Here is a 24,377-nt window from a genome sequence, read left to right on the forward strand (position 1 = left end):
GAAGCCTTCTTAAAATGAGAAAGAAGGCATTGAAAATTTACTTTGATATTGAAAGTATACTTACAAGTCCCACCCTCGCCTCGGAGCCGGGCCCACAGCTCCGAGGCAGAATCATGGACTGACCTCAACACCCTGTGGGCAAAGGAAGAGACACGCTCTAGAGCAGAAACCAAGCAAGTGCATAGCGCCATCATGATAACTTTGTTTGTCGATATGTAATACTTTGCAAGTGCTAATTTTCTGAAAGTCAAATTTTGAATTTCTCTTTATATAGTAGGTCAAAGCAAGCGGACGATTTCATTGGGCAATGTGCAGGGTTTATTTACTATTATTGTGCACGTCATTTTTCAATAACTGCATATCTTTTATCGAATCCCAAACAATATTACATTCTTTCATTCTTATTTTGATACCTTTTCGACATTTACGTTTTATTTCAGTTTTTCATTTCAGTATTTCAAAACACATGTTACAAATATCTCCCTCTTTCTTTCATTAATGGTTCCTTCCAATCGCCCGTGCCTATGTTCGGACAAGGCGGAAAATAACGATTAGTGACATCGGGTATTTCCGTGCCAAAATAGTTATACAAAGTGCTTTGCACGGAAAATGGTGAGAGTAGAGGTGCTACAAGCTTAGTTTCTTAGTGGACTCGGTTGAGTCTGTGGATGAGCACCGGCTTAGCAGAACTCTGTTACAGTAACACATAATTATATTCATGCACAAAATTTTACTCTCAGCTTTAACAGTGTTTAATATATCTTAGAAATATAAAAGTGTTGTATACTATTATATTCTTACCTTTAAAATCTATATAGACGGATATCCCTTTTACTTTTTATGTTTCACTTTAGCCTAATTTGAAAGCGAGCACATGTAATAAGAAACAGAGATTCTCCGTGATACTCGTGATTCCCATGCAATAGAGATACACTTCGATACCTATTGAAAAAAAGCAACTGGTCAAAGGGAAATAAGTAAATTTGCTGCATTTTATTTTAGATGTAATTATCTCCCATCTCACCAGTACAAACGACCAATGATGCTGGATAATATGGGCTTGAAATGGTTCATTGCTCTAACTCGCTGGAAATGTTCTATATGACTATATACAATGACCCGCAATGGCTCGCTGTAGACAGCAGCTGCAACGTGTCAGTAAGACGACGGAGTCATAACATGTCAGCTGGACGGCAGGGATAACGAGCGTGTCAGCTGGACGTTGGGGATAGATGGCGTGTTAGCTGGACAGCATGTATAGAATGGGTGAGACGGCGACTGGATGGGGGAGATAGAACGTGTGACAGCTGGACGACAGATAAAGAACGCATGAAAACTGAACGGCGGAGATAGAATGCGTGACAGATGAACGGTGGTGATAGAACGCACGACAGCTGAATGACAGGAATAGAACGCGAGACAGCTGGATGGCAGGAATAGAACGCAAGACAGCTGGACTGCAGGAATAGAACGCGAGACAGCTGAACGGCAGGGATAGAACGAATGACAACTGAACGGCGGAGATAGAATGCATGACAGATGGATGGTGGTGACAGAACGCACGACAGCTGAATGGCAGGAATAGAACGCATGTTAGCTGGAAGTCGACAGAGATATATCGCATGACAGCTGAGCAACAGAGATAGAACGCATGTTAGCTGGATGGTGGAAATAGAACGCATAACAGCTGAATGGCGGAATAGAAAGTACGACAGCTGAATGACAGGGATAGAACGTGAGACAGTTGGATGGCAGGGATAGAACGCGTTTTATAGCTGGAAATCGGCTGTACAACAGAGATAGAATGCATGACAGCTGAATGGGAGTGCTAGAACGCATGACAGCTGAACGGCGGGAATAGAAAGCACGACAGCTGAATGGCAAGGATAGAACGCATGACAGCTGAATGACAGGGATAGAACGCATGACAGCTGAATGGCAGGGATAGAAAGCACGACAGCTGAATGACAGGGATAGAACGTGACACAGTTGAATGGCAGGGATAGAACTCATGACAGCTGAAAGGCAGGGATAGAACGCATGACAGTCGAATGGCAGGGATGGAACGCATGACAGCTGAATGGCAGGGATAGAACTCATGACAGCTGAAAGGCAGGGATAGAACGCATGACAGTCGAGTGGCAGTGATAGAACGCATGACAGCTGAATGGCAGGGATAGAACGCATGACAGCTGAAAGGCAGGGGTAGAACGCGTGTGAGGTAGACGGCGTGCGAGGTAGACGGCCGGGATAGAACACATGTCAGCTGAACGACAGGGATAGAACGTTTGTTAGCTGGATTGCGGGGATAGAAAACGCGTCAGGTAGAGTTAAGCAAAGGTGCACGTGGATACATAAAATGCACCATCCAGCATTTTCCAATGGGCTGTTTTGAAATTTTAAAGTTGACAATATTTCTGACAGCTGATATTTTTCAGTTCTCTTTTATTCTCCATTCTGCTGCTGTATGTCTTCAAACTTTACCGCTTACGTCGTCTTTTCAGCAGAACGCAAAATGAAATACTTGATAGTTTTTAAGCAGCCTTTTACATTAAAAAATAAAAATTATCTCTCCAAGTACATATTTGTCAAGATTATTGCGATGTCAATTCAGAGGCAAATGATTATGAACTCAAAACACGTAACTGACGTCGAGTTTCACCAGAAATTCGCGTAAAATACCTTTTTATGAAACTGCCAGATTGTATTTTAATAAATTAGAACAAACGCTCAAAGAATTGGGGGTTACCGTTTTAGATTTCACTCTATTTACTGTGGCGCTTCTCTTATCCAAGTAAAATAACGACGTTTTTATCGTTACTTCATCAATTTCAAATTAATCAAAATCAATCGAAGTTAATGAATATTTCACAGGTGATACTACATGATCGTTTTTTTTTAAATAAAACGACATACTGTTTCTAAGAGCAAAGCAGATTGTACGTTTTGGCTGATTATTTTGTTCTAAGCTTTTTAATCAAAGTCTTTTTTTCTACATCGTCTGTTTGCTGACATCAAGCAAATATTTTTGTTTTACAAGTTAGTCGTAAAATACATTTTTTCAGACAAAAGGTTTTATCTTTATTTTGCTTTGTATACATTGGCGATGACAACGAAATTGTAATATTGCAAAAATATTTTTGTAAAAGCTTTATGACTGAAGTGGAATTAGTATTTTCAAAAAAACATTAAACAGATCTTTTCAGTTGATGTCCTGTTATCGTAAATTGTCTTGTATTATCCGCTCTGAGGTACAAAGTTTGCAGAGAACTTATGATGATACTACAGATCAAGCTAGCTTGATGAAGATGCATCCAGCGGTTCAAGACAAGAAGTTGTTTAACAGTATTTCTTTATTTAACTCTCGTGGCCCCTAAAAGGGTACTGAGTGCCCATATTTGAACAAGTTTGAGTGAGGAACGATGATGCTACAAACCAGTTTTTTTTCTTTAGTTTGAGGCCCGCTTATGGTAACCCCGTTTGTTTTGAAGTTCACAATCATTAATTAAGCCGTGCCATGAGAAAACCAACATAGTGGGTTTGCGACCAGCATGGATCCAGACTGCGCATCCGCGCAGTCTGGTCAGGATTCATGCTGTTTGCTTTCAAAGACTATTATAATTAGAGAAACCGTTAGCGAACAGCATGGATCCTGACCAGACTTCGCGGATGCGCAGGCTGGTCTGGATCCATGCTGGTCGCAAACCCACTATGTTGGTTTTCTAATAGCACGGCTCAATTAAACAATGGCACAGAAGCAGTAATTGTATAAATCTTTGTAACATACCTGTGTAGCAAAGGTAAATGAAGTTTTTTATATCATAAGCTATAGTTATATTTAGTAAAGAACATACAAGGTAACTTATGATTCCATTCTAGTAATTTCAAAGTGCTATAAATGTCTAACTGACGAAACATCGCCATTTTATTCACTGATATGACCCTCGTTCACTAGTACTATTAAAAGTTATCTTATGATTTTATCATAGAGTGGTTTTCTATCCTTAGGCGACACTAAAAGCCGTTTTATGACAAGAAAAAGCAGTGCTTTATAAGGGAGATAATTCTTGAGACCTTATGAGTGCTTTTTAAGACCTACCATGTAAGGGAGGCAAATCAACTGCCCCTAATAACTCAGTTCGAACAGAAAAGAACGGAAAAATAAAAAGATACAAGATCAAAAAGAGTATACTACATTATGAAAATAGCAGTGCAGTATGCTGGGATGGGGGAAGGGGAGGTCTGACCTAAACATAAACTGCAGGGTGGTATAATTGCAAGTTTGGTAAAGATCTCTCTAAAGGTATTTCTATTTTTAGCTACAGTGACCTCTAAAAGGGCTGGATGAAGTTTGATGAATATCTGACAAGCGGCTAATGAAAAAAGTATTTTATACATATTTCTATTTTTATCTCTATTGGCCCCAAATTGGACCCCTACCTCCTCCGTATAATTTAGAAAATTGGGAAAGGATCTTCTAACGATGCTACCAACTAAATCGCTCTACTTTAATGAATAGAAATTTTCAATATAACTATTCATTCAGATATTTTTTAATTCCTTTGATGTTATGTATGGTGGGCAAACGAAACAACGTCTTAAAACCAGATCATCATTTTCGTAAAATCGTACATTCTGTTAAATGTTTCTGTTCAACCTGTTAACAATCAAAATATGTAGTTAACATGGCTTCTGGTTTCAAAGCTAAGCTTCGTGTATTAACTTTGAAACATGTCTCTCTGAAATAACTCAGTCTGTTGAATTTATCACACTTCATTTCCAGTCAATGATTGTACAACCATTCGACCTAGAACCTTCAAATTCGTAGAATGATAGGGCCTACAGAGTAGACCACTCTTGTTTTTCATGTTATTCTGTCAAAGGTGAAGGTAACAAGGGTCTGAACATTGGAAACCGTATCAAACCAAAAACTCGAGAACCACTTGACCCAGACTGTTGAAAATTCATAGGATGACTACCCGTGGATTGAACTCACTAACCCGCGATTTGTAGATCAACACTCTCCCTATTGAGCTAAACATTGGCTTTGGAGGTACCAGTATATACTGGACTGTTGCGCTCAATACTTCTTCACATGATATGTATCATTTGGGATCCTGGGAAAACCTGGGATGGGCTCATGGGATGGGCTCGTGGACATGGGCTGAACTTATTAGCCCCTAACATTTTCTCAGATTCTCGAAGGTTTCTTAAGGTGAACAGTTATCTATAAAATAAATGATACTCCTGGGAATCCATGCCATACTGTCAATAAGATCTGGTCGAGAGTAACAAAATGGGTTAATGTCGAATTCTATAGGCTAATAACAGTAAATACATTTTCTTATTATTGTTATCATTATTATTGTTAATTCTCTTGATCCAGTCAGTAGTGCACTTAATAAAACAGTAATAATTTTAAAGTAATATTATGAAAAATAAAAACATGTAGAACAGTAATAATCTTAAAGTCATATTATGAAAATTAAAAAATATATACTTCTTGCATGAGTATTTATAAGTGGTACCTTTATGAAGTAGACTTATATAGCAGAAGAAATGTATTTGAATATCAAAACAAAACAATTCGGCAGAATGAAGAATTATGAAGATAAAGGGTAGAATTACATGTATATATGTCACAGGGAGAAAAATGATGAATTCAGCAGTTGACCTCTTCCCTAAGTCAGATGAACCTACAACATTAATTTGTTTTGATGAAAATTAATTTTGAGAGAAAATATGAAATGGAACTAATAATAAATCATTTCTGAAAAAAGTTACTGAAAATAAAAAGAAAATATGACAAAAGATGACAGAAATGAATTTAATATATTAGACATATTATAACATATGAAAAGGGAGATTCTCAAACATATGGCAATTTTCAGTTTATTGGTAATAGATTTTGATGTTTACATTAACACAAAGTGGACAATAAATGACCATATTTTGTTCCAAATAATTGCTTTTTAGTTCTACTTATCATAAAAAAAGATGTTTACATTAACACCAAGTGTACAATAAATGATTATATTTTGTTCAAAATAATTGCTTTTTTTGCTTTACTTATAATAAAAAATGATGTTTACATTAACACGAAGTGGACAATAAATGATTATATTTTGTTCAAAATAATTGCTTTTTTGCTTTACTTATGATAAAAAATACAGTCCATACATTTTTCATCACTTATATTGGAACCGTAGAAGTACATTCTAACAAGATAGAGGAGGATTAAGTGTTGGTATTTTCTTTCTTTGTTTCCCTTCTTGGCGGCCAATACAGTGTGAGTCTCACTCTGGGAATTGTAATTACAGGCTGTGTCCCTGTTATCCTTAGCTGACATCTTAATTGCCCAGTTGAACGTTTAATTCATGTTCCTCACTACATATAATTCTCTGACCTTAGGCCATTTATTACCTTGTGGTCAGTGGTAATGGCATAACACTGACTTGTTCATTGGGCAATAAATCTTTGTACTGTTAGGACACTGATGAATCCTCATCGAAGTTATGTAAGCCGAAATCGCATTTTATAAGTCTGTTGAGATAAGCCACAGTAAAAGGGAGCTACAGAAAATTTGATATATATTTAAAAATAAATAAATAAATAAAATGGGAAATGTTTAATCTCAACAGACTGTGTAAGTCTATGTGATAACCTGTGAGCCAGGATGCTTAAAAAGTTGGACACAATTCTAACAAAACAATCGCATTCGAAGAACACATTCACCTTATGCACACACGTGAACACAGACTGTGAAGACATAGATGAATGCAATAAAGTGTATAAAACACAGATGTAACGACCAGGCACGAACACAGATGAACAAGGAACACAGCAGTTTATGATTTATCATTTTTGGTTTACATTTCACTTCTTGAATAATAAATAATAGATCACATGTCACTCTAACCTTTTTTTTTCAACTTCCGAATTTCATGATATAATTTTCATTCTATATGATATTAGCGCTATATTATTACTATTACTATTCCACTCAAGAGTCACTGTATCACTATTACTTAAATGTTTCCTTGATCAAGAGATGACTGTATGTGTTTTGTATCTATACTGGAAATTCACAAGAGAAAGCGATTCATTCACTCCAAAGTAATATTGCAAAGCAAGATGATTTAATCAGTTCACTCCAGGAGGAGGGAAAACGTCAAAATGACCAAATAAGAGCTCCATTGAAACAATTACATGGCGAACCTATCACAAACTTGTCAGATTTCAACATGGCCATTGCCGATGAACTCACTGACGAGATACAAGAACATAAGGAACATTTCGCAAAACAACATGACCAAGTTGATACTCACCGTGATCAGAAACAGCAGCCAGACCAGAAAGGTAATGCATGAGACGAATGCACAGATAATGCACGAAATTTTCGTGTTAAAGCATCAGTAGAATCCCTAGGGGTGCGTTTGCATCTGAATACTTAACGCATTCGGGCACCATCGTACCCCCGAGGGTATTCGCTCAACCTACAGCATGAAAGAAATATGTGTTCACGCTTTTCTATCATAAAAGAGGTAAATCCTAAATTGTATGATTGATGCTGATCAACTTCATTAGTTGTTCGTTAAATGTGCCGAAATTAACTCAACCAAATCATTTCATAATATGAAATGACAGTTGATGTCAAAGTATCATTTTATTGCAGGACCTGGAAAACCAAGCCGACGTTCTATGACTGGTGTACAGCCCGTCGCCTTTCAAGCAGTAGTAAGCCCAGACACGGTCTATCACATTGGACTTCATCAGAAAATAGTTTTTGATTCTGTCCACCTAAACATTGGCGGAGGGTTTCACAATCTCAATGGTGTCTTCATTGCACCTAGAAAGGGAATCTACCTCTTTGCTACCTCGATTCTTTCTGAGGGCGACAGTAGTATCGATGTTAACATTATGAAAAATGGCCATACACTTGCTGGTGGTTTTGCCCAGACCTACGGTCAAGCATCTAACGATCAAGGGTCCGTAACAGCTGCTGCACAACTTAACGTCGGCGACGAAGTGTGGGTTGAAAACAGATGGCTTTCAGATACAAAACTCCGAGGCCATGGCAGCCATTCAAGCTTTACTGGTGTTCTTGTAATGGAAATGTAAACAAACGAAAACCTAAAGAGTAAACACTTATAAGCAGAAGTATGTGTTAATTTTTCCCAAGATTCTTTGGGTTTCCCGGTATGTTTAGAACTCTAAGATCGGTGAATTTCTTGTCAATCATCTGTGATATTTATACCTTTGATCGGGGTGTCATTTTAGAAAGAGTTTTAGCTGATTTGCGATAGGTTTCTTTCATGAAAATCCTTCATGACAATTCCCCAGACACGTCTAAGGAAGAGAGTAATATAAGATAACAAGCCACTAGACACGTCAAGGGAAGAGACTTATATAAGATAACAAGCCACTAGACACGTCTAGGGAAGAGACTTATATGAGATAACAAGCCACTAGACACGTCTAGGGAAGAGACTTATATCAATTAACTAACCACAAGACACAACCATGGAAGAGACTTATATCAGATAACAAACTCCCACCCAAACACGTCATATGGGATAACAACCCACAGATATGTCCAGGGAAGAGACTTATACGAGATAACAAGCCCCAAGATATGTCCAGGGAAGAGACCTATATTAGTATGAGATACCAAGCCCACATACACGTCCAGGGAAGAGACTTATACGAGATAACAAGCTCCAAGACATGTCCAGCGAAGAGACTTATTGGAAATAACAAGCCCAAACACACGTACAGGGAAAAGACCTATATTAGTATGAGATACCAAGCCCACAGACACGTCCAAGGAAGAGACTTATACGAGATAACAAGCCCCAAGATATGTCCAGGGAAGAGACCTATATTAGTATGAGATACCAAGCCCATATACACGTCCAGGGAAGAGACTTATACGAGATAACAAGCTCCAAGACATGTCCAGCGAAGAGACTTATTGGAAATAACAAGCCCCAACACACGTACAGGAAATAGACCGATATTAGTATGAGATACCAAGCCCACAGACACGTCCAGGGAAGAGACTTATATGAAATAACAAACCACCAGACACGTCCAGGTAAGAGACTTTAAGAGGATAACAAGCCCTCAGCTAGTCCATGGAAGAGACTATATAAGATAACAAGACTCCAGACACGCCCAGTGAAGAGACAAACTTTGACAATCAGAATATCGTTAACAGAACAAAACAACTTGAGTGAAAACTTCTAAACTGAGTAATGATAATAAGAGAATGGAATTCTCGTGTTCCTCAGTTTGCAGGGAGTATTACATATTTTTAAGATATGACATTTTTGTCCGTAGTTTTTTACTAATTGACATAATATTTTTTAGACTGGAATACACGGCAGGTAGTATCTTTTTTCAAGTCTAAAACATACTTATGAGTTGACGCAGCAGTACATAACAGTTACTACGCATGGTAATACATATTTAAGGAGGATTGATACAAGCTAGACCGAATAAATCAGTTGTCTATTTATAATGATTTTCTTTCGAACTTTCTTACTTTCATTGTCTTTTAAGGAGGGACTCCGTGGCCGAGTGGTTAAGGTCGCTGACTTCAGATCACTTACCCATCACTGATATGGGTTCGAGCCCCACTCTGTGCATGACTTCCAACTGTCATCCAACTGTCTTGCGGATGGTCGGTTATTCTACCCAGGTGCCCGGATGAAACTGAAAGCATTGAGGGGTACCTAGGGTTTTCATTCACCTGATCAAAGCTGAAAACCTTTAATTGTGTTGGTGCGTGGTTAAACTCAACAAAACATGCAAAATTCATTGTATATTAACAACATATTCTACATATGGTATATGTATGAGTTATTTTGTATGAACTACGAGGTTAGTTTAAGGAAAGATGATTGGTTTGCGTTAAATCAGTTGTCTATCCTACTACCTTACATGATATCTGACTACCTGCATTGGCAAGGCAAAAGGTTGTGCACAATAAAATGCGCTGCTTACCAGTAGGTCAATGCCATTCATTACAAGGAACAAGTGCTTGAAGACTTAAAAAAACACACTGCCAGAAAGTTAATTTACCTAAAGGTAGAAATTCTGTAAAAAGGATTCGCTCTTGTGCGAACTAGATTTTCGGGAATTTTCGTGGATTTAAATCAGTGAATTTTCACAGTCACATAATTCACGTTGTAAAAGAGCAAACAATCATAAGGCTATGGCCTGTATATTTTCTGCAGCACTTCGAGCACTGACCTTATATGACTGATAAAGGATTTCACACTGTATGGTGATGATACTTTATAAATAACATGCCTTATATTTGAAACACTAGGTTCATTTCTTATCGGTGAATTCTGTCATTGTTAAAAATGGCGAAAGGATTTGTTGTTTCGGTGGTTTTGTTGGCTTTTTATGAGGTTATAACGGCTTCGGTAACCTCTTCAGAATCCCAAATACTATCGATGATTAAAGATCTGCAGCAGAGAGGTACGTATATATAACTGTGGTATGTTAAAAATGCTCTTTGTAAACAGATACTCAAATTTTAACGAACAATTTTAACTGTGATAACTTGTGCGTTTTTGTGATTCTGTATTTTGTTAATATATGATTAAATATTCTTCGCTGCGTTCTTTTAGTATACTGGTAAAACTATTCTTCGGCTGAGACCATAAGAACCATCCTTTTTTACTCAAAAACTGAATATGATATATGCATCGCATGTCATTTTAAAGTTACTATTTTCCAGTAGACCTCATTTCATGTAACTATTTTTTTTTATTTTTTGTGAAATTATTACTTAACAATGAGAAAATTTCTTTTAGAATATCGGGTCATTTGTTAATAATGTATCACCATTATGTCACATGATAATAATAAATATTAACTCAGACTTATTTTATAAAAACTGATTTTAAATTTAGATTCATATTTCCTCTACAGTAACCATACAAGAGAAAGCGATCCATTCACTCCGAAGTCACATTGCGAAGCAAGATGATGTAATTAGTTCTCTCCAAGAACAAGAACAACGACAAAATGACCTGATAAGCACTCTACAGAAGCAGTTGCAATTACATGACGAACATTTCTCAAATTCGTCAGACATCAACATTGCCGTAGTCAACAAACTCTGCGAGAAGTCACAGTTACAAAAGGAGCATATCACAAAGCAACATGGCCAAGCTAAAATGATCCGTGATCAGGAACAGCAGTCAGACCATCTAGGTAAGGTGTTGGTTAATCGGAAGAATAATTTATGTTGTTTCTTTGTGTAAACATTTGTACAACCGCCTCGATAGACCAGTCGTAGTGCTGGAGGTCGTGGGTTCGATCCCCGGTCGCGTCCTACCAAAGACGTGAAAAATAATATAATGTGTAAAAGCTGACTGAAACGATATGAGTTAAAGTGCTTTTATCAAATACATGTATTCATTAGATATTCAGGAACGTCGACGTTGTCTTGTAACTTTGACGTCAGTTTCTTTCAAATATTGTTAATTATGCGTTCTAGGACGTCTTGAAAATGTTTGTGTCAGTCATTTTAATCAAACTAGTGCAGGTGTTTGAATGTTACTAGAATTTTGAAATAGATATTTTTATTATTATATACTTCTCTCAAAATCAGCACACTGTTTAGGTTTTCTATGAAACGAGAATATGTGAAAAATACGTTTAAGCAGCTCTTGAGCGCGCGAATCTTTCAGTAAACATGTGTATATTTCCTTGTTAAAACACCTCTGAGAACGACTTAAAGAACATTTTTATATTTAAACCACAGAGTGTAATTTCAAAGAATAATTCTCATCAGGTGTTTTTTAGAAAATAATATTGGTGAAATTAATAAGTACGTTTATGGTCAAAATTGTTTAAAGCTACACACCCACAGTTTGTGTGAAATTGTTATCATGTTCATCTCCACCATGTTTAGCATAGAATGACACTGAAAAATGATGAAGTTAATGAGATTAAAAGATAGATATTGGTGAAAATTTAAGAAAAATATACACTTTCTGCATTATTTCAAAGGCGTTGCAACGGTTTACAAACTTGTGCACAATATTCTTGGTTATTTATAAGAATATCTTGCAAAAATCTTATGTCAATAAGTTTGTACCACTACTTTCAGAATACTCACTTTTTATGGATTTTTGAGAGAAAGTATTTTTCGCCTAAAATGTGTAGGTTAGTTCCTTAAAGCGTAGGCTTCGCCTTAAATGTGTAGATTAGTCCCTATAAAAGATATCATTGCCTTTAAGATGAAACCCTTTCTTCTTTTTCGCATTACCCAACAGCAATGAACCTTTTAACGAAATCCTTATATTTTTCAAAATACCAAAAGGGGTTACATTGATTTCTCCTTATTGTTTTATCAGGAAAGACACAATCAAAAAGACATGTCGTGGATGAGGAGGAGCCTGTTGCTTTTCAAGCAGTAGTCAGCGCAGATACTATCGAACATATTCAAATTCACGAGAAGATAGTATTCGATTCTGTCCGCCTTAACCTAGACAGGGATTACAACAGTGTCAATGGTGTCTTCGTCGCACCAAGGCCGGGAATCTACTTATTTTCTACTTCGGTTCTAACTGAGCCCAACTGTAGTCTCGATGTGAACATTGTTAAAAATGGCACTCCGCTTGCTGGGGCATTTGCTAACACTGAAGGGAAGTTATGGTACGACCAAGGATCGGTCACAGTTGCTGCAGAACTTAATGCCGGCGACGAGGTGTGGGTTGAGAATACCTGGCCTGCTGACGCAAAAGTACGTGGTCATGGCAGTCACACAAGCTTTTCTGGTGTTCTTGTAATGGGCATGTAAACCAATAAAAAGCTGTAATACAAAAAAGCTTCAACTAAGATTTTAAGTGCTAACCTTATTTCATGATTTTTCCGGTTCGGCACTATCTTATTGTATTAAAAGTTTCTTTCCTGACGTGAAATTTGCTAGTTCATAAACACAACGTATTCTTGTTATTTTATGACTTATGTATGGGGCACCGTTTAATCATTAATTCACTATTTTGTGATATCATAATTGATGTATATGTCGTATAAGATATTTAATGTATTTGTGATATCCTAAAAAAATTCAAGACATCATGAAACGGTTTATTACATGATTTTTTTTATAAATATTAGTTTATAATGTGTGCTGAAACAGATCTTTCATTTATGTTATAACATTGTAGGTGTATGAATTACAGATCAATATAATTGCACCTTTACTAATCCTACCTGGCAGGTATTACAACACCTGTTCATAAACTGACATTTTGATTCAAACAAAACTGTATTATCTTCATTATAATATAGTAAGTGATATGTAATTTTTATTACCGGCTGTGAAGTTTGAAGCAGTTCTTTAAAGATAAATCAGACACGTATGAATGAATTATAATATTGTGTCTGAAATCTTTTTCATTTTTTTTCCATTTCAGTTGTGCTTGAATGCACTTGTTATACGCCCGAAGGGACGTATTATGTTATGACGCTGGTGTCCGTCTGTCCGTCCTGTCTGTCCGTTAGCAATTTCATGTCCGCTCTGTAACTCTTGAACCCCTTGAAGGATTTCAAGGAAACTTGACATAAATTTTCACCACACCGAGACGATGTGCAGAGTGCATGTTTTGGATGTCTCGCTTCAAGGTCAAGGTCACACTTAGGAGTCAAAGGTCATATCAGTTTGTTTCGTGTCCGCTCTGTAACTCTTGAACCCCTTGAAGGATTTCAAAGAAACTTGACACAAATGTTCACCACACCAAGACGACGTGCAGAGCGCATGTTCCGGATGACTTGCTTCAAGGTCAAGGTCACACTTAGGGGTCAAAAGTCATATCAGTTTGTTTGGTGTCCGCTCTGTAACTCTTGAACTGCTGGAAGGATTTCAAAGAAACTTGGCAGAAATGTTCACCACACTGAGACGATGTGCAGAGCGCATGTTCCGGATGACTCGCTTCAAGGTCAAGGTCACACTAAAGGGTCAAAAGTCATATATGACTTTGCTTTGTGTATATTGCTCTGCATTGCAGTGCTCCTGTTTTTATTTGGCAGATCTCTTTTTTGTACTTACAATTTTTTTTGAATTACTTCCCTTTATGTTACTATAAATAGCTTATTTTGAAACTTTTTTATTATTGGCCGTAGGGAAAAACCGAGACCACTTTTCTGTGGTACAACATGGATGGTACTTCCAATTTTTAGGTCTATTTTTACATACCTGTACCTGATAAGGATTTTTTGTAGACTTTGAATATTTTTTGTGGGCTTAGATTTGTTTCTTGAAGTTTTCCTTTTGTTGTTCCAGTCCTTTGGGCTACAACAGTCAAGTTCTTAAGATTTTGATCCCATCCTATGATGTAAGCCTTCGGGCGTATATTGCTCCGCTTGGCGGCGCTCTTGTTGTCACTCTTTGTGGTCACAGCTTTAAATTCAATATTAAAAACTTCAGTTATTGATATAAAGACAACTTTCATAAATTTCAAATTTTGTAAAATCATTTTTGGTTATTTGAAGCATTTAGAAATCTTCAATGTCTTTCTATCTTTTATAACATATTTTAGGTTCGCCTTTCGCCTTGGTTTTGAGCTTAAACACAGAGGGTCTTCCACTTTTTAAGATTAATATAAATGATTTGACATTCTTGGTGACATTATTAAGAAAAAAAAAACTTACAGAAAATGAAAGGTTTGACCAAAAAGTATAAGTAATGTAAAAAAAAAAACCCTTTGCTCTGTTACTGTTTTGGAAAGAAATCAAGTTCTTTTTTATTCTGTCACAAGTTTGCAATAATCATAAATGGTATGAAAACATTGATATAATCATCGACAAAAGCAACCACTGCTATGGTACCTTTCTCGTTTTAAACGACATATTGCCTTTTTAGACAGCACCCTGTCCTTTTTGAGCTTTCGAAATAACGCTTAAATTGATTTGGGGTGTATTTCGAACAATGATTATTTTTGTGGAAGAAAGAATACATTTGGAAGTATTTTAGTGTAACCATATCAACGAAACAGACCCGAGTATGTCCACAAAGCGGACTGAAGTACGTCCACTGGACCGAAGCATGTCCGTCAGGCGGACCGAAATATGTTCACTAGGCGAACAGAAATTTGTCTTTCAGACGAACAAAATTATATCCACAATGAGGACTGAAATATGTCCACCAGGGGGATTGAAGCATGTTCACCAGACGTACCGAGGTATATCCACAAGGAGAACCGAAGTATGTTTGCACGGCAGACCGAAGCATGTCTACCAGGCGGACAGAAATATGTCCTTTAGTTGTATGTCCGCAAGGTGGATCCAAGTATATCTATCAGGCGGACCAAAGTATGTCCACAAGGCGGACCGAAGAATGTCCACGGGGGGACCGAAGTATGTCCATTAAGCGAACCCAAGCAAGTCCATCAGGATGACCAATATGTCTACCAGAAGGACCGGAATATGTCACCAGGACGAGTTATGTCTACTAGAAGAACGAACCGAAGCTGTACTACCACCTAAACATGTCGGAAATAAAGTACTCACGCCGGGACTAGCTGGATGGGCCGATTGCGTTCCAAGCTAAACCAAGTCGGGCTATCAACCATCTTGGTCTAAATCTGGTGTTTATGTATTCTCAACATCATTAATGGCAGGTCATGGTAAAGACGTCGAAGCACAAATTATAAAGAATGGTGTATTTATCGCAGGAGCAATAGCACAAGGTATACATGAGAATGATCAAGGTTCTGTCACTGTAGTTTCACAGCTTGAGCGTGGAGACGAAGTTTGGGTAGAAAACACTTGGCCGGCAGATACAGCTATTAGAGGACATGGGTATTCAAGTTTCATGGGATGCCTTGTTGTCGAAATTTGAGTGTTACTCATTCATTAAATATTGCATAGTATATACAGTTGTTTTGATCTAAGTTAAACTTCTCACTACTCCGACTGATATCTCAATGATTATATATAATTTATGTCTCCATTTCTCTAAACATTAAGAGTAGAAGTTTGGACATCTAAATTTATTAAACATACGTATACAGGATACAGAATACAAAAGTAATGTTATTTAAAGTCGGTAAATTGTATAGGACATCAAAAAGCGGTGTACCGCTGTGTCCAAACAGTTAGCAATGCCAGAGTCTTCTGAAGAATCTCAGCTTCTTACTAAAAATTAAACAGGTCTCATGTGTCAAAGAATTACTGGTGCTGCTAAAAGTATGCTACTATTTCAAAGCGGTTGGTGCCATCTGTTAGATACAAGAGTTGTTTGTTGCCCAAACGTTCTACAGTAATTGATTAGAAACTGTCTTAAATCTCAAGGAGTTCGATCCTCGGGCGGGGCGTATGTTCTCCGTGACTATTTGATAACCGACATTGTGTCTGAAATCATTAGGCCTCCACCTCTGATTCATGTGGTGAAGTTGGCAGTTACTTGCGGAGAACAGGTTTGTACTGGTACAGAATCCAGGAAAGCTGGTTAGGTTAACGGCCCGCCGTTACATGACTGAAATACTGTTGAAAAATGGCGTTAAACCAAAAACAAACAAATAAATCTCAAGGTGATGGCGACTTTACAACCCCTGAGGTACTGACACAAAATACAATAAGGATCGTGCCCTAAACACGGCCAATCATCCTATGAAAAATTAATAGCCGTCAACCCAAAGTGCTACAAAGCAGTTTTCAGTTTCAATGTCAGTGAGACGTTGACCTTTGACTTCTAAACCTAAAAACATGTGTTTATATTGACCACAAGCAATAATTATATGAAGTTAAAAATCATTAGGCACCTCCGTTCTTTAGTTATTAAGAGCAACATGTTTTCAATCTCGATATCAATGTCACCTTGACCTACTGACACGTGGAATATAAGGGATCATCTACTGACCACTGACAATTATCCCATGATTTTTTAAAATATCGGGCCAAAGGGTTCTATAGATATTGAAAGGTAACAGTTTTCAGTCTCGATGTCACTGTGACCTTGACCTTTGGCCTAATGATCCCTAAAATAATAGGGACCATCAGCTGATCAATTATCCTACGAAGTTTGATGAATATTGGCTCAAAACTAATTTCACTCTTAGTGTTATTGTGACCTTGACCTCTTTTATTTTTGAAGTTATCGCTGGATTTACTTTCCTTCATATTTTCTAGGACTTTTTTCAATAGCAGCTACAAATCTTACATTTTCAATGCAGCAAAATATAGAAGGACAAAGGTATTCACGAATATAGTCCATTAGCTATGTAATACTACTATCAAATTTCATGAAAAATTCTCTTGTGTTTTCAAAGTTGTATCAAGATCCATTTCTTGTGACTTATGGACAAATCATATACATTTACACAACGTGTTATAAAATGCTCTAAAATCTCAGAATGTGCCCTTGACTTTTGGACTAGGGGTATGAATTTTAAATAATATTTTCTTGCTATGATGAATGTATAACTACTTGACCTGTGTGACATTGGCCTTTTAAGCATAGTCAAGTATGTGGCATGAAATCAAGATTATGTTAAATGTTTCTGCTGAGTTATCTGAAAATCCATTTATGCATGGCAAAAATGTTGGTCTAACAGGCAAGGGACATACCAAGTCAAACCTTATATCCAAAACTGGTTTTCAACCAGTAAGAGATTGACAAGTTTATTTTTGTAAGAAACCTTTTTATCCATGCTGTAACTGTTTTAATTACCAACAACTATGAAATTTCTTGCTACCTGGCATAACATGTCTCAAAGTAGAAAATATTCAGTCTCAAATACTACTACTGATTTAAAATAAAGAAATACTTATTTCACTTGATATTTTATTGCAGACATACAAATGCACTCTGATTTACAAATAGTCTGATAAAGTTATCAAACATTTAATATATACTTTAATGGAATGTTGTTATAATACATACACACAACACTTACTATAGAAACAACATTCACTTTTAAACAAAGCTTCTTGAATAATTTATAACAATTCTTTTGACTAGGTATATTTTACAGGTATCCTTCTGTCTAAATTTAGAAAGCACGTTAATAAAAAACTCAACTTTCAGTAGGAAACTTATAATCAAGGTAATGATAAAATAAGAGCTAGAAATTTTCATGATTTTGAACCAAACAGCTACAATATTAATTTAGGAATCTTCTTCATAAAAAAGTTTGTTCTTTAGTATTTTTCCATAGCATCAAATATACAGTTACAAAATCTTGATTAATGTTCATAAAACTCCAAGGGAGAATTTAGTTTTTGTCATTATTTCATATTTTTTTTATCACTGTTAGTTAAATTTAAAATAATAAACTGTTTACAAACATAGCAAAAACGTATATAAAAGCTATTAATTTATAATTCATACTATTAAACTTTCAGGAAAGTGTAAAAGGGGAGACAATAAATTAAAAATCACATCAGTTACTTGTAATGTATTCAGAGTGATGCATCTTTATAATGAATATTTGCATTTATTATCTTTATATAAAAATTAAATGAACAACATAAGCATACAATGATATTATGTATTGAAAACAATGGATTTCTGACATGTATCTGACAGTGATTTTTCATATTATAAATAAATTTCCCATGAGCTAGTTCTTGTATTAGCATAGATTAGATATTTAGATTTTTTAGATTTAGTTGAGCAATAACAACAAATGTTTCCAAAGCTGACAAGTAAATGTGATATTTCTAAAATGTCGTAAACTTCTACTAAATTTTCTCAAGTGGTGGGACCAGTGCTGGGCATATTCCTGTGCTTTTGAAGTTCCTTGGAAAAACTTGAACTTTAAATGATAAATAAAATAACTCTATGTGCACTGTTTGACTGAGAAAAGTTTATCAGAAAGGCTGTTTTCTGCAATGCATCAAAATAATGATGGCTCTAATTTACTTGATCTATGTCTTCAGTTTATGAAATGTAATTTTGTGAAGCTAGTTTTAGTATGTGTCCAGTTTATGTCTTATATGAAACACTAATTATGTTTCACAACCCATCCTATCTTTTCACTATAAAAGCTGAGCAGCTGACCCATTTCTGTTCCAAAGCAATAGATTTACATTCTACAAAAAGACAGAGCCTTGAAAAAACATATGATAAGTTGCTTTTTTTAGTTTCCACCAATGCCTTGATGTGTTAATCAAAACACCAAAAGAAAGTTCTGTGAAACTTTTGTTTCGTTTCTAGAGAATAATTCATAATGAAAATATGCTGAGCATTGGTTCTGCCACTCTACACATTCTATTGACATATCAAATAGATATTTTTCATGCCTATTTCACAAATGAATAAAACTGCCTCAAATTTAACTCACACAATCAAGTTTTTTCTCTAATTTTGAGCCAGTCCCTGCACAATTTTCTTTGCAAATAGTTATCACAATTGTCCTTATTTCCTGGTTACAATCTAAATTGTTCTATCTAACATGTTGCTACTCGGATTCCAACTGTTTATCTCATTTCATAATTTGCTCTTGAATTCATTCGATGTTGGATGAACGAAAATATGAAGAAAAGAACATAAATCCCAGCCGCTATAAAACAGTTCAGAGCAACTTGGTCATATTTTTCATGTACATAGGAAATCGTGAAGTTCTTTTTCTCCCATTCTTTTTCATCAAACGGAATGTCCTCAAAGAGTGCCGGGCTGTGAATTCGGAAAAATACTCCCATCAGAGCCTGAAAGTAAAGAATAATAGATACATTCTTGATTGTTGATGTGATGATAAATCAAACACAACCATGGTAAAGTCTGCAATAACAAACAGGTTTGACATAAATACCAGTGAGAGACCAACATGAGTTGACTATGAAGTTAAATTTTGCCACATGACGTTTATTTCATTAAAACCATGTAAAAGGTTCATTGTGATCATCTTAGTATCTATTTAAGTGAAAATAATCAAAGCCTTTTTGTGGTGTATGTAGCACTACATGTAGTAAAGCACAGTAACGTGTTCATCTGTCTGATGTTTACATGTATATCTAACTGATTGAGCTAATGTCCCTGTGGTTTCCGGTATATTCCTGTGCAACTGAACTGTGTATTATCAGTCTATACCCCATGACAGATAATCCAATAAACAAATTTACTGGATAATTGCCTTCAAGTTTCAACAGGGAACTATATAAATGACTTTAAGAAATCACAACCAAGTGAAACAAAATTTCAAACTTCTATTCTAACATGACTCGATTTGATTTCCAGTTAAACAAAGAAGGAAATGAAGCTCTGTATATTCTGCGATAAACAACCGTTGACGCGGACTAGTAAGAGAGCATTATGACGTCAAATTGCCACATGATGTCCGATACATTACTCCTCGGGTAAATAAAGTCCAGCATAATATTTATTAAAATATGTCAATAAGCATGTCAGAATGAAAACAATCAAGGCTTTCTTGTGATTTATCGTCTAATTTACAATTTGAGGTTCATCGTTCAGATGCTTCAGTATTAACCACGAGGGGTCAGCCCTCGTGGTTAAATTCCTACGCATCTGAACTCTGAACCATGGTAAATTAGACTATAAATCACTCGAAGTCCTTGATTATTTGCTAATTCATAATATTCACCCATTGAATTGGGCAATAAAAGCTTGAATGGGCTTCAAACCCTGATATGGCAATGTGACTAGCCTGTTAATCTACCAATTATATTTTGGCCAATACAGTAAAACTTTACTAAACTACACTAGTAGTGTAACATAACAAGAGCTGTCGCAGTAGAAAGCACGCTTAACTATTTCGATGCCGGACAGTGAATTAGGGCACATCAAAGGAAGCTGGAGTTATCAATGGACTGTTTAATGACTTCAATGCGGACGACGACATTGGACAATAGTTAGTTTAATTCTTGAGTCAAATGTATTTAGCGGAAGTGTATCAAAACACAGGGCCATAAATCATGAAATATTTCTGCAAGACTATTGCACAATGTGTCCTATCGTGGCAAATAATGTGGAACACTTCTTTCAAGTTTGAATCAAATCCATTAAGTAATAACTGAGACAGTGCAAAACTGCATCACAACTTTAACCTGAAACTAGATATTGTTTTTCAACAAAAAAGTATGTCTCCGACCACTAATTAAATATGCAGACATTGTAAATGCCACAAATTAAGAGCCTTTAAACTCCAGTTAAAATCACTGAAACATAACACTGCAATGAGATACACCTAATAGGATTGGCACTGATCACTCCTGTCAAGTTTGGTGGAATTCTTACCAGTGGCATAGGAGAAGTAGCACACACATCATAGAATTTGACAAATTAAGTTTACTAACTCTGCTAAAAATCACAAGAGGGCCATAATGGCCCTATATCGCTCACCTGTTATCATTGCACTTAAGTACAAGAAGATCAAAAAATCAGAATCAAGATCAATCAAAAGAATTATGAGAAAATAAAGTTGAATTTTTTAAAAGTTACTTCAAATAAAATTATTTTCAAATCAGGCCAGTAGTTTCATGCCCAAAGGATAAAATCATAGGAGGATAGGAGCAAAATTTTGACTGATGAAGCCCAAAGGACAGGAACAACAAAGGGAAGAAATTAAAAATAAATCTAAGTCCTCAGAAAAAATATCTAAGTCCAAAGGACAGGAACAACAAAGGGAAGAAATTTAACCAAAAAGAAAATAAAATTCTTACAAGGTACAGATATGTCAAAATACACCTAAAAATTGGAGGTACCATCCTCGTTGTACCACAGAAAAGTGGTCTTGGTTTTTCCCTATGGACAATAATAAAAAGTTACTAAATAAGCTATCTATAGTAATATATAAGGGAAGTAATAAAAAAAAAAATTATTGTAAGTAAACAAAAGGATCTGCCAAATAAAAACAAGAGCACTGCAATACAATGCAAATGCAGAGCAATAAATATGTACACACAAAACAAAGCCATATGACATTTGACCCCTAAGTGTGACCTTGACCTTGAGGTGAGCCATCCAAAACATGCGCTCTGCACGACGTTTTGATGAGGTGAACATGATTTGTGTCAGGTTTCTCTGAAATCTTTCAAGGGGTTTAAGAGTTACAGAGCGGAAGGGAAATTGCTAACCAACAGACAGACAGACAGACGGACACCGAGGCAATAACATAAAACGTCCCTTAGGGCGTATAAAATGGAATCGAGATCTTATGGTGATACAAGTTGTGTGCAAGTTTAGTTAAAATCAAATCATAAATGAAGCTGTTATTGTGCAGACAAGGTCAAAATAGCTAATTCTGGCCCTTTCAGGGGCCATAGCTCTGGAACCCATTATGGGATCTGGCCGGTTCGAGAAAGGAACCAAGATCTTATGGTTACACAAGTTTTGTGCAAGTTTGGTTAAATTCAAATCATAAATGAAGTTGCTATTGTGCAGACAAGGTCAAAATAGCTAATTTTGGCCCTATCAGGGGCCATAACTCTAGAACCCATAATGGAATCTGGCCGGTTCAAGAAAGGAACTGAGATCTTATGGTGATACAAGTTGTGTGCAAGTTTGGTTAAAATCAAATCATAAATGAAGCTGCTATTGTGCAGACAAGGTCAAAATAGCTAATTTTGGCCCTTTCAGGGGCCATAACTCTGGAACCCATTATGAGATCTGGCCGGTTCAAGAAAGGAACCAAGATCTTATGATGACACAAGCTGTGTGCAAGTCTGATTAAATTCAAATCATTAATGAAGCTGGTCAAAATAGGTAATTCTGGCCCTTTCAAGGGCCATAACTCTGGAACCCATAATGGAATCTGGCCAGTTCAAGAGAGAAACCAAGATCTTATGGTGATACAAGTTGTGTGCAAGTTTGGTAAAAATCAAGTCACAGATAAAGCTGCTATTGTGCAGACAAGGTCAAAATAGCTAATTTTGGTCCTTTCATGGGCCATAATTCTGGAACCCATAATGGGATCTGGCCAGTTCAAGAAAGGAACTAAGATCTTATGGTGATACAAGTTGTGTGCAAGTTTGGTTAAAATAAAATCATAAATGAAACCACTATAGTGCAGACAAGAAATTGCTGACGCACAAAAATGGCAAATTCTGGCCCTTTAAGGGGCAGTAACTCTAGAACCCATGATGGGATATCTGGCCAGTTTTCGAAAGGAATCAAGATATCATGCCAATACAAGTTTTGTACAAGTTTGATCAAAATTGCTTGCAAAATGTGGTCTCTATCGTGTTCACAAGAAATTGTGGACGGACGATCACAAAAGCTCACCCTGTCACTATGTGACAGGTGAGCTAATAAAACCAAAACATGCCAATGATACATGTATGCACAACTACCAATCACACTAGTGAAATTCAGCCCAATGGTATATAGCAAGTAGCAATGTTGGACGGCTGAAGTTACTTAGTTAGTAATATGCATGATACGAACCAAAAGAAATAATGTGAATTGCGGCAGCTTTATGCATAGAAATAAACTTCCAGTTCCCTAGCCTATGCACATACTTTGGCTAGAGAAAGGATTCCAGACAAACAAGTTTGCTGTCTAGGGAACCAGTTCTCTAGCCTCTGCCATTCATGAATGGCTTCCAGGGGTAACTATAACCAAGGTGTGGACATGGACACTGTGTAGCAGTGTGTAGTCCAAATAATATAAAGCAACCTAAGTCCAAAATGAGGTCAAGGTCAAACTGAGGTCAGGTGATGTCTGAAGATGAGGAATGGTCACAGGTTACATCTGCATTAGTATCAAGTCATTCTAGTAAGGGATATTGATGCTAGACGGAATGGTCCCATTTGGTTAACCTCGTACGGATGGATAGGACAATCACTATAGAAAGCTATGCCTCCCGCATCAGTAGATGCCGGGGGCATAAAAATATTAACATAATTATATATGTTTTCTTGATTGCTTTGAAAAGTTGTAAGCCCCAACAGGGGTGTGGGAATTGGGGATTCAGGGAAATTACCTCACTATAAAGGTTTTCAAAGATAAGACCTTAAAATATTACATTCTGATGGATTCTGAAGGCATTTCACTGGACACATATTTAGCTTGTGTAAGGCAGAGCTCTGAAATGATTGTTACTGTCTGACATTGTTGACTGTGCACATACGGTATGCATACAGTCATAGGCACAGTTGGGCACAAGAGAAAGTTTTGAGTATCATCATGTTTAAACATTTTCTTTTTATATATATCAAAAGTGTTTACATTATTCTTTTGACCACAACTGCACTTTAGTTGCCCCAGAAGAGGGTCGTGAAAATACGTGATACTCGACACACTATTGAATTACACAGGGTTTTCTTTGACGCACATTTTTGTGCGTTTTAGCACACTGATTTTCAAAATGACTCTCAAAATAATTCTGAATGCGTCACTGGTGGCGCAACTCAACTACCGGCTGAAATTATGGCGACGCGAATTTTCG

At 36.5% G+C, this 24,377-nt stretch overlaps 2 protein-coding genes across 2 annotated transcripts in view; both read left to right on the forward strand.

Moving 5' to 3' along the window:
* The window catches only part of LOC128550026 (uncharacterized), a 30,463-nt gene extending 21,570 nt beyond the window's left edge, over positions 1-8,893 (forward strand). The window contains exons 9-11 of the mRNA XM_053527870.1: positions 7,093-7,359; positions 7,676-8,106; positions 8,516-8,893. Of these exons, the coding sequence (XP_053383845.1) occupies positions 7,093-7,359; positions 7,676-8,106; positions 8,516-8,893 (1,076 nt within the window). The remainder of the gene's footprint in view (positions 1-7,092; positions 7,360-7,675; positions 8,107-8,515) is intronic.
* Positions 8,894-10,348: 1,455 nt separating this feature from the next.
* On the forward strand, positions 10,349-12,864 carry LOC123535576 (cerebellin-1-like). Its single transcript, XM_045318273.2, has 3 exons — positions 10,349-10,491; positions 10,948-11,232; positions 12,381-12,864. Exons 1-3 carry the CDS (start codon positions 10,374-10,376, stop codon positions 12,824-12,826), a joined length of 849 nt encoding a protein of 282 aa, XP_045174208.2. The 5' UTR covers positions 10,349-10,373; the 3' UTR covers positions 12,827-12,864.
* The last annotated feature ends 11,513 nt before the right edge of the window (positions 12,865-24,377 follow it).

This window comes from Mercenaria mercenaria, chromosome 17 (genome assembly GCF_021730395.1).
Source record: "Mercenaria mercenaria strain notata chromosome 17, MADL_Memer_1, whole genome shotgun sequence".
In the NCBI taxonomy this organism is placed as follows: Eukaryota; Metazoa; Mollusca; class Bivalvia; order Venerida; family Veneridae; genus Mercenaria; species Mercenaria mercenaria.

What these genes read in the sequence shown, in the direction of transcription:
- LOC123535576 (XM_045318273.2), top strand. Translation starts at nt 10,374, where the DNA reads ATGGCGAAAGGATTTGTTGTTTCGGTGGTTTTGTTGGCTTTTTATGAG. An exon ending in TAAAGATCTGCAGCAGAGAG is followed by an intron (nt 10,492 to 10,947) that starts GTACGTATATAT and finishes TTTCCTCTACAG; the next exon opens with TAACCATACAAGAGAAAGCG. An exon ending in ACAGCAGTCAGACCATCTAG is followed by an intron (nt 11,233 to 12,380) that starts GTAAGGTGTTGG and finishes TTGTTTTATCAG; the next exon opens with GAAAGACACAATCAAAAAGA.